General features: G+C 37.8%; 1 protein-coding gene across 7 annotated transcripts in view; it reads left to right on the top strand.

Moving 5' to 3' along the window:
• Positions 1–9773, top strand: part of LOC106521908 (cytoplasmic polyadenylation element-binding protein 4) — a 14730-nt gene extending 4957 nt beyond the window's left edge. For 4 of the 7 annotated variants that reach the window (XM_014014672.1, XM_014014675.1, XM_014014674.1 and 1 more), the window contains exons 5-12: positions 1028–1078; positions 1689–1712; positions 2090–2266; positions 2443–2532; positions 2620–2738; positions 4913–5027; positions 5104–5285; positions 6725–9773. In XM_014014672.1, the coding sequence (XP_013870126.1) occupies positions 1028–1078; positions 1689–1712; positions 2090–2266; positions 2443–2532; positions 2620–2738; positions 4913–5027; positions 5104–5285; positions 6725–6952 (986 nt within the window). In that variant the 3' untranslated portion in view covers positions 6953–9773. The remainder of the gene's footprint in view (positions 1–1027; positions 1079–1688; positions 1713–2089; positions 2267–2442; positions 2533–2619; positions 2739–4912; positions 5028–5103; positions 5286–6724) is intronic. The other 3 variants (XM_014014677.1, XM_014014678.1, XM_014014676.1) reach the window with 2 other exon arrangements.
• Positions 9774–10900: the final 1127 nt, after the last annotated feature.

Here is a 10900-nt window from a genome sequence, read left to right as displayed (position 1 = left end):
TGAATGCCACAAATTCTCCTAAATCACTCGTACGCACAACTTAAGAACAAATCTGTGCGTACGAACGGTTCTTGCATGAGGCCCATTGTCTTGAAGCACAGTTGCTTTAAGTGATTGTTTTTGATTCAAATGCGTCGCCTTAAATTGTTTTACCAAAGTCTGACTGTCCCTCTGGAAACAAAATATCTCTCACTTCTGAATTAGATGCTTCATCTGGTTTACTTTTAATGCCATGTTTTGATGGAAAATCCAAATAAAAACATAACGTGCTGTAGGTTTTGCAAATTAATCTAAATAAATAACTTGAAATATGAAACAGTGAGAATACACACCCTCCAGTGTTTTGAAATGAACCTCAGGGATCCCAGTTAGTATAAAGGTGAAAAACAATTGGTATAAAATATATACAGAAGTTAAGTAGTCCCTTTATCCACTGTTTTCTGTGTGTTGAAGCTAAGTCGGCCATTTTTTTTGAGGGCTTCTTGAACACAGAGGGTTTCGTCACAACCTTAATTTTATTCTGTTTGAGGGTTTTGTTCTTCTCTAACAGAAAAACTCTGATTAAGAAAGCAAACAAAAAAATGAAGATATTATTTAATATATGAGGGAGAAATAGACTTGATTTCTCAACTCCACAGTGAGAATAATGACTTGCAGGCTCGAAGCATTGCTAACCCCTCTTTAAATGGTTGTTAATGAAACACTTCAGCTTAAATTAATTCAGCGCAATGGATTTTTTTTTTCTAATCTAGCTTGAGCCAGCTCATACAGTTTTAAGTTTCCAAACAAGTCTGTATATTCATAGTGATTTCTTTGTTACATTGTCTTTTTTTTATGTCAAACTGAGCTTCTCACACACACGTTTTTGGAGTAGTCTAGTGTGTATATTGTACTAAATAACCTGATCATGGTTTTGGTAGTTGTTTGTAAGAGTTGGGCGTTGTGTCATGGCTTTATGTTCTGAGGCCTCCACTGTTATTTATTTATTTATTAGATTTATTTATTTATTTAAATTTTTGTCATTTAGGACGCTACAGCTTCCCTCATCAGGGTGGGGATGTGCCTCTACCTATGAATGGTATGTAAATTAACATGCRACACTGAAGCCAAGTCAGAGCTTGAAAATCGTGTCTGCCAAATGCAGATAAAATCGACAGGCATTTGTTAAATCCTCTTAGCATGGTGGATGGAAATTAGATTTTGAAAAAAAAAAATACAACAACTTGCATAATCTGGCTATGACATTTGTACTTAAAAACCTGAAACAAGTTGTGCAAGAGCACTACCAAGACTGCAACTYGACATGTAGGCCATAAAAATAACTAACAATAAGTTCAGATCATCTGATTTGTAGTTCATTCCTCACCTTAGGTTTAAAAAAATGCTCACTTATGTCTATTGGTTTGTGAGTAATGCTGCAAAGAACTAAAACAAACCATCAGTCAAACCTTCTGGCAGAGTTAAAGGAAAAACACTCCAGTCATGCTGCTCGGTAGGCAAGCATATTTGTCACTGTGGTAAATAACCATAATTGGTGCTTCAAGTAAGAAAAGGATGCTAATATTACTTTTAGGAGTTGCAGCCATTTCAGCTTGTGACCCAGATAGAGTTCAAGCCCTGCTGGTGTTATACAAACTGTTTTAAGCTGCCTGATTTTTCAAGAGTGTCTTGTGTTGTTTTACATGCAGCAAGAAGTTATGGCAGGAGACGAGGTAAAGCTTGTGAATGTGTCTTGATACGGCATGATCACTCTGTTCTGCCTCTGTGTCTGTCTGCCTGATTTTATTTATTCATTTTTATGTGATTTATTCTGCCTTTAAATGTTGAACCCCCTTTTATTTGCAAGCTGTAATTTACAGTATTTCAGGTTTCTTACCAAAGCAGTAATAACATTCTTGCTTTTACCTAGTCATCTAAAGTGGCTATCATGACTGCTTCTTGGAATTCTTTTTAGAAAATTTTTAATTTGTTTTCATTCAAATCAATCTKATAGTTTCCATGCTCTTTGTCAAAATAAGAATTCTTTTCAGCCTTGTTTGTAATAAGACACTATTTGTAATCCAGATCTTTTTTTTTTTTCCCTGATCAGGTCATTCGTCTCTGTTCCCCATGGAGGATGAGCGCTCTTTTGGAGAGGATAATTCCAGTGACCAGGGCCTCGCTAGTCTTGGTTCTGCACACTGTTTCCCCCACCTCAACGGTGAACACATTGAGCGTTATTCGAGGAAGGTGTTTGTGGGAGGGCTGCCCCCAGACATAGACGAAGGTGAAGACCAGTACTTTTTTCTTTTATGGTTAAAAATTGATTACATGGGCTGTCACATTTTCACAAGTTTGAGTTTTTCTTGATTTGATCTCGTCTACAGCTGCTGTAGTAAAAATACTCGTTTTAATAGTGTTGATCTCTCAGTGTGTTTCTGATTCAGAGTTCTTTTATTTCAGATGAAATCACTGCCAGTTTCCGCAGATTTGGACATCTGTTTGTAGACTGGCCTCACAAGGCAGAGAGCAAGTCCTATTTTCCACCCAAAGGTGAGTTGAGTCAAACATTATGTTGGTCTCAGTGTAGTGGTGTGATTTCTGCTCATGCTTATTGCTCTGCTTGTGTCTTGTTTCTAGGATATGCGTTCCTGCTGTTTCAAGATGAAAGCTCAGTCCAGGCTCTGATTGATGCCTGCATTCAAGAAGATGGCAAACTTTACCTGTGTGTCTCCAGCCCCACTATTAAAGACAAGCCTGTGAGTGTGTTGCTGTACCACTGACAGCTTGCATGCTTGTTATGTCTATGATTGCAATTAGAACACTGAAATGTTCCTGTTCCCTGTCGTGGCATAAAGACGGGACTTGGAAATAGTCTCTATCCATCTTTTGAGCTAAACGTGGAAAAATAAGTGAAGCACATACTTCCTTCGTGGGAGGTGACTGCATCTAGGTGTTAAAATGTTCTTATAGAAAACTGAGTTACCATTTTAAAATCTAAGATGGCTACCACCATAAATGTATGCAGTCCTCTCCACAAGTATTTGAACACCAAGTCAAATTACCTTGTTTTTGTTGTACACTGAAGACATTTGGGTTTAAGATCAAAAGATGAGCACGGGACAAGAGTTCAGAATGTCAGCTAATATTTCCTAATATTTACATGTATATCTGTAAATCAACTCAGAACAGACCACCATTAGTTTGTACCCATCCAATTTTCAAGTGAGCAAAATTATTGGAACATGTGACTGACAGGTGTTTCCTTTAAGACTGATTGTTCAAACATTAAATAGCTCTGCATGACTAGTCTACTTTTTGACCTGGTTTAAGCCTATAATGTAAGTATTTCTTTTTAAAGAGGATAACCCAACATGAAGACCAGAGAGCTGTCTATGGGAGAAAAGCTGAGAGAAAAAGGTAAATTAATTTGAGCCATTGGACAAACATTGGGCATGGCAAGCACAATGACCTACAATGTCCTGAATAAGAAAGAAATTACGTCGAACAGGTTATAGACAAAGAAAACAAAAGTAGTTGATGACAGAAATACTGTGAAAACTTTGAAGAAATCCTCTAAATCTTCAGTAAGTGACATCACCAATGACCTCCACGGTGCAGGGGTGATGTTATCACAATCCACTGTTCGAAGAAGACTCAGAGCAGAAATATAGATGCAAACCACTCACCAGTAATAAGAATCGGAAGGCCAGATTGAAATTTGCAAAGAAGTACAGAGATGAGCCCAAACGTTCTGGAAGACAATCTTATGGACTGATGAGACCACGGTTAATCTCTGCCAAAGTGTGGAGAAAAGGGAACTGCTGATGATCCGAAGCACACAAGCTCATCTGTGAAGCATGGTGCAGGTACTGTCATGGCTTGGGCGTGCATGGCTGCTTCTGGAACAGGCTCATTAATATTGATGATGGTAGCATCAGAATGAATTCTGAAGTGTGCAGAAACATTTTGTCTGACAGTTTACGGAGAAATGCAAACAAACTAATCAGGAGGAATTTTATCATGGGGCAGGACAATGATCCAAAACACACTGCCAGCAAAACAAGGATTTCATCAGGGGAAAAAGTGTAAGGTTTTGGCCGAGTCAATCACCTGAACTTAACCCAATGCATGTATTTCACCTCCTGAAGAGGACATTGAAGGGAAGAACCCCCCACCCCAACAAACGAGAACTAAAAGAAGCTATGGTAAAAGTCTAGAACAGCATCACAAATGAAGAATGCAACAGTTTAGTGATGTCAATGGGTCCCAGGCTTGAGGCAGTCATTGCAAACAAGGATTATGCCACCAAATATTAAATGTTATTTACTGTAAGATTATTTGTTCTTTTACTTTTGCTCACCTAAAAATGCTGTTGTGTAATTCAAACAGTGATATAACCTAAATTGTTTCATGTAAATACCAGAAAATAAAAGCTGACATTCTGAACTCTTGTCTCGGGTTCATCTTTTGATCTTAAACCCAAATGTTTTCAGTGAACAAAAAAAACAAGAGAATTTGACTTGGTACTTTTGGATGGGACTGTATGTAAACCAGCCACCCTGATCATTGGAGGACACTATACTTTCTAGTTTTTATATATCTTAAAATTAGTGTCCTCTAATGAAGTGGCTTAAGATTAATATGTGGTGGCCAATGTCCACCACTGACCACCCCCTGGCTCCACCATTTCACCTGGTGGTGGATAAAATTCCTTCTTTGTTTGCCAGGATCCATCACTCTGTGCCGGCTCAGACAAGAAAAATATAAACCTAATGTGTTCTTATACACAGTTTAACTCCTACGAACTCAAATGTTTTGCACCAAAATCTTTAATGTTTAGTTGTATTCCCTCCTCAAACTCTAAACATTTACTATTCAAACGGACATCGGCCTACTCCGTCTTATTTGTTTATAATTTAAATTTTTACAGGTTCAGATTCGGCCCTGGAACCTTAACGACAGTGATTTTGTAATGGACGGCTCTCAACCACTGGACCCAAGGAAGACCATCTTTGTTGGAGGTGTTCCTCGTCCCCTACGTGCAGGTACATAATTGAAGCGAACCCAAAACCACACTGCATTTCAGTGGACTTAGGTTTTCACCATGTCTTGTTGTTCCAGTTGAGCTTGCCATGATCATGGATCGTCTGTATGGRGGAGTGTGTTATGCTGGGATCGACACGGACCCAGAGCTCAAGTATCCAAAAGGTGCAGGCAGGGTGGCCTTTTCCAATCAGCAAAGCTACATTGCGGCTATCAGCGCCCGGTTTGTTCAGCTGCAGCATGGGGAGATCGATAAACGGGTGAGTTGATCTGATGCTACATTTATGGTCAAAAGTTTTCATTCACTCAAAAAGAAGAAATAAGTAGGTCCTCTGGATGGGTTCTTTAGTGAAACGTTTCGTCTCTCCTCCGAGAGACTTCTTCAGTCTGAGTTTCAGGTGAACTCAGCCTAATAAGCACTGCGTCCACATGGACAAACAGGTTAGTCATAGGCAAAAGAGGGCCATCGACTAACAATAGGTTTGATTAGTTCTATTGTTCATAGAGGGTCATGTGCCCCATCACGTGATCCGTGTCGTGTTATGTGTGTGTAGTGAATGCAGGCGGGGCTCGACTTCCCCTTGTTTTTGTCCCTCTTACCCTTTTTGTGTTTGTATCGTTGGGGCCCTGATTCACACCTTTTGAACCCATCCAGAGGACCTACTTATTTTTTCTTTTTGATTTTTTTTTTTCTACCTGGATTACTGAGATGCATCAGGACATTTACATTCACTCATTATTAACATTAATGTCATATTAATTGGTGCTTTTATGATTTTTTTTAATTGTTCTAGTTCAAAAAAGGAATGACGGCACAGTTCAATGATTTTTAAAATAATAACGATCACAAGTTTAAATTTTCTGTAATTCCCACAAGGTCTGAAATATACAGGTTCAGTTAGACAATGATTCACCTAAAAATCTTTTAAGTGGCGCAGAGAGTTCTAAACTGTCTGAACTTGTTAGTGATAATGAACAGAGGTGGAAGAAATACTAAAATAACATCCTGAAGTAAAAGTACAGTAACTTAGTTGAAAATTTACTCTAGTATAAGTAATTTTGTCTGTGTAAAAATCTACTCAAAGAAAAGTTAGTCACTAAAAATTTGCTTTAAGTAAAAGTTAATTTAGTGACTTTTTCACAGCAGGAGGAGGGCTCACGAATATGAACAGAGCTTTCATCAATTCCATCTTCGATTTCCTGTGATGAACAACAAAGGTTTTGAACTTTGTGTGAACTTATAAACTATAAGAGATATTTGTACATCTGATTACAACAATCCATTTCTGGGACAATACTGGTTTTCTATGATATGCTACATGATCCTCTTCCCATTGGAAAAATGTAAGTTTGGTCCAGTATGGTGGCTTTCAAAATGGTGGCCATGTTCCAGATACATCTTAAAAGATAAACGCCCCTCACCCGTTACTTGCTCGGTTATTCAGATATTTCATTTTCTCTTATGTTTCTGAAATAAGAGTGTCCTGATTCTTTTGACTCACCCTGTATAATGATTTTACTTTGGAAGCGAATGATTCAAATTTAGTAATTAAAAGGTCTGAAGTGAATGACATTAATGCTTGTGGATGTATGTAAACTTGACTGCAGCTGTAAGCTGTTCCACCATTTTGCAGTTCAAGATTTCCAATGTTCCCTGCCTCCATTTTGACCCTTTTCCATCCTCCTCCTCCTCCGTCAGGTGGAAGTGAAGCCATATGTCCTGGATGATCAGCTGTGTGATGAGTGCCAGGGCACTCGCTGTGGGGGGAAGTTCGCCCCTTTCTTCTGCGCCAACGTGACGTGTCTGCAGTACTACTGTGAGTACTGCTGGGCGGCCATCCACTCTCGGGCCGGCCGCGAGTTCCACAAGCCGCTGGTGAAGGAGGGAGGGGACCGACCGCGACACATCTCCTTCCGCTGGAACTAAAGCTAAACGGGGAAGGGGAGGGGGGCGGGGAGGGGGCTACGAGAAAATTAGGGCAGGGGTATGGGCCTTTGAAACGGAAAATGATGCACTTTTCTTTTAAGTTAATAAAAATAATAAGTTATTTTTTATTTTTTTAAATTGAGCCATCTAAAAGAAGTAACTGCTAAAAAGAGTAAAATCCCATTTATGTTTTGACTGCAAGTGTGCATGAGCATATTGATGCGTTAGATTTGAATTTATATGTTTAGGTTTTTCTTACCTGAGTGTACTATTTTATTTTTTCTTTTCCTTTTTTAGTTGGCGAAGCTGCTTACATTTGTACTTTTGAGGTTCATCATACTTAAATCAGTATACGAACTATGGAAGTTGAGTTTAAAGAAAGGTGCATTTTCTTTTTGTTTTTTTTATTATTATTTTCTTTTTGCTTGCAGACCTGGTAAACGGTGATGACATTTACCAAAGGTTGAGTGGAAACGGTTGGAACTCTGTTTAGGATGGATGGATTATTCAGTTTTTCAAGTAGATTAATGTACAACATCTGGCCACGTCACAAAACAAAATCTCCCCTCAGTTTGGCGCACGCGTTTAGATTGTCGGCACGACATTTTAGGTCTCGGTGTACACGTCAACACTTTGTAACCAGAAAGAGCAAACCAAAGATTGGCCTAGAACCTATTATTGATCCTTGATCTGAGGGGTTTCTGTTCAGTTGACCTCATCGTCGAACAGAGGAAAGGCTGGAGTTTGGGTTTGAGCTGATATTGAGACACAGCCCTCAGGGCTCAGGTATTGGCAGTAGTATTTATTCACTTTATATCGTCAGGGATATTAGCACTGGAAGCTAACATGCTAATGTAGTACTAACTAATGGGAATGCACAGTCCAGTCTCCCTGAGCTGTCCTCATGGTGTACCACTGCACGCTCTGCTGTGACTGACTGCAGCTTCTACCACACGCCTGTTGTGGTTGGACATGGTAGTAGCTTGAATTTACTGTCACAGAGATAAAAAAAAAAGATATTATTTTATACATGGCCTGCTGATTTTTGTACAGTGTTTTATAGCCGATTATTTTGTCATGAACATATATACATTTATTATGCACTACTTTTTCTAAATATTTTTTTCAATAGTCATTTTAGGCACATTTTTCACAAAATGGGAGAACTCCTTTTGCAATACCTCATTTTTTTCACTTGGTGGAAAAATAATTTTGTACCTTTTGTTACTAAGAGATCTGCATTTATTGTAAATTTAATTTAAAGAAAAGAGAAAAAAGGTGATTTAATATAATTTTCGATTAGCTTTTATATATTTAAGTGCTGGTAAATCAGAAAAATCATCTGGTGCATTGGTTGCGATTCTGTGGATTTGAAAATAAGCAGAAAAAAAACTGAGGCTACGGTTAGCCAGTCGTGTATACATTTTCTCTCTTAATAAACATTATTACAGGATCCTAAGGCATGGCGAGACCTTTCTAAACTGATTTTGATAGTCTTGAGTATAAATAAGGTGATATTTTGCTCCTAGGTGTAGTCTGTAAGATTATCATTAGAATAAATGTTTTGGTCGGTGTAAAAATCTTCTACAACCGGAGTGGATATCTGCTGTTTTTGAATCTATTGTTATTATTATTTTTTTAATTAGCTCTTCTTTCTGAAACTGCCTGTAACTTCTTCTCGGCATGCGTAAGAGATAAAACATGGCTAGTGATAATAATGCAGGACCTAACGTAATGCACTAGATCTCCTTTCCAACTTTCTGTTCCTTCTCTTGGAGATTTCTCCTCTCTTGTAGCCTCTCTTTACATAACGGAGTCTGCCTTCCTGACACAAACGTGATGTTTATGCAATACACACACACACACACACACACACACACACACACACACACACACACACACACACCGTGGCAACACTTTGGATGTGTTTTGTAACATAAAGGACACTCTGTAAAGCGTACACGAGGAGACACGATCACTTGACCCCCCACACCCCCTTCTCCCCTCCTTCTGTGATGTGGCATGCTTTGGGACATAATCTGAATGTTATTAAATGTTGCAAGTTAACTTTTGAGCCATTATGTGCAATACTTAACTCTTCTTTTCAGAAACAGTTCTCCGCAGTTTAAATCATTCTGACCGTACAAATCATGCAGTCTTTTTACACGTTTTATTTCGACTTCCTCTTGTTCATTATGTTTGTGAAAGAGAGAGAGAGARAAAAAATTATACTAGAATTTATTTTGTAAGCGTTTAGTTTTTGTGCTTATTGACTTATTTTGCTACTACCATGCTACTGTGATTGAAAACATTGTATATACTAGTTCGACTACGTATTTAGCATTTGCTATATTTTCAATTGAAATGTCTATCATTCTGATCAGAACTTTTTTTTTGRGGGGGGGAGGGGATGAAGTGTTGAACTCTGTCTAGTTTTTCTAATTGCTGTAACGTGCTCTGCATTTTCACACAAAAAGAATATCGATTATGTCTTAGTACGACTCGATTGGAAATTTTCAATAGTTTTTAATTGAATGCTGGGAAGGTCATATTTATTACTTATTTTTTTTACTTGATTTTGATTTTTACTAAGTCATTTCACATTTGTTTGTAAGTTTCGATTTTTATATTTTCCTCCTGATTTATTTACGCTACAATACAGGCATCAGTTTTTATAGTTGGTTTGTAGTATTGAAGTAAAACAAAGACCTAAAGTCACACGTTGATTTGCTGCCAACTGTTTGTAACTGTATGCATACATTTGAAGTATTTGTAATGTGAGATGTTGAACGAATAAAAACAGCTGTGAGGAAGAAAATCATCCTGATGATTTTTATACAAATGTGTCCGCCCACCCCAACCTCATTTAGTATCTAATGAGAAGTTTGATGTGTCGACAAAACGTTTTCTAGTAACTTGTTCATGGAGACCTGCTGTTCTGGGAGAACATCTGGTGAGCCAAATCAGGTCAGGGGTATTTATAGGCCGAGGCTTATTTGAGCCAGTCCAGAAGTATTATTTAGCTCACCTAAAGTGAGTCTCAAAATCATCTTTTCTAGTTAAATAAGGTAAGTTCTAGCTTTTAGAAATGTTTTTATTGTATAATTGATGCAGATATTGAACGATTTTCAGTGTCTTCCAAAAACAGATTTTTAAATTAAATTAATTTTTATATAATTTTGTAGTCTTTTTTTAAAATTTTAGTTATATTTTTGTATGTTTTGAAAACTCATTAGCAACAATGAAGCCTTCAGTTTAATTTAGCATCCCCATTTGTACTTATTCCACAGATGAACTTTGGTACATTTCTTCCAGTGACCTGTGTGTTATAATTAGACAGCTGAGCAGCAGTTTGCTGACAGGGTGATGATTTCAAGATTTGCGTAACAGTAATTGTGCACGATGGTGAGTAAATCCAGCTGTAAGCCCCGACTAATACTCTGCAGTGGGCCTTTATGTTTGTGTCAAAACGGATTTCAAAGAGAAAAGCACATCACGAAAGAAGCAAACAGACAGGCTCACTAACGCTGGCCTTGTGTGGCAGACTCAGTACTCAGGCGTACATGACCTTTTTCAAACTGGTAACAAATAAGTTACAAGGACTGAAATGCATGTTATGGTGCACAACCTTTGCAGTATCTTTCTACCAATCAGACATGTAAAGATCAGTTGTCAGATAATGCAGTGGTTCTCAAACTTTTTATCTTCTGACCCACAAAATAACCATGGCAAAAACTTGTGACCCCAAATATTACTGGTCTGAGTACACAAACTTTAATAACCCTAAAAACACAGGCTTTTTGACAATCTAAACAGCATGTACACAAATATAAATACTTATTTTTACTTATTTTGTGTTTTTGTAATAATTATAGGGAAAATATTACGTCAGCAATTATTTTATTACCCTTTAAATTGATTTCTGGAGATTATCCAAGGTGCTTCATG

This window comes from Austrofundulus limnaeus, unplaced genomic scaffold, assembly GCF_001266775.1.
Source record: "Austrofundulus limnaeus strain Quisiro unplaced genomic scaffold, Austrofundulus_limnaeus-1.0 Scaffold118, whole genome shotgun sequence".
Lineage (NCBI taxonomy): Eukaryota > Metazoa > Chordata > Actinopteri > Cyprinodontiformes > Rivulidae > Austrofundulus > Austrofundulus limnaeus.
This window is presented reverse-complemented; position numbering and strand designations above follow the sequence as displayed.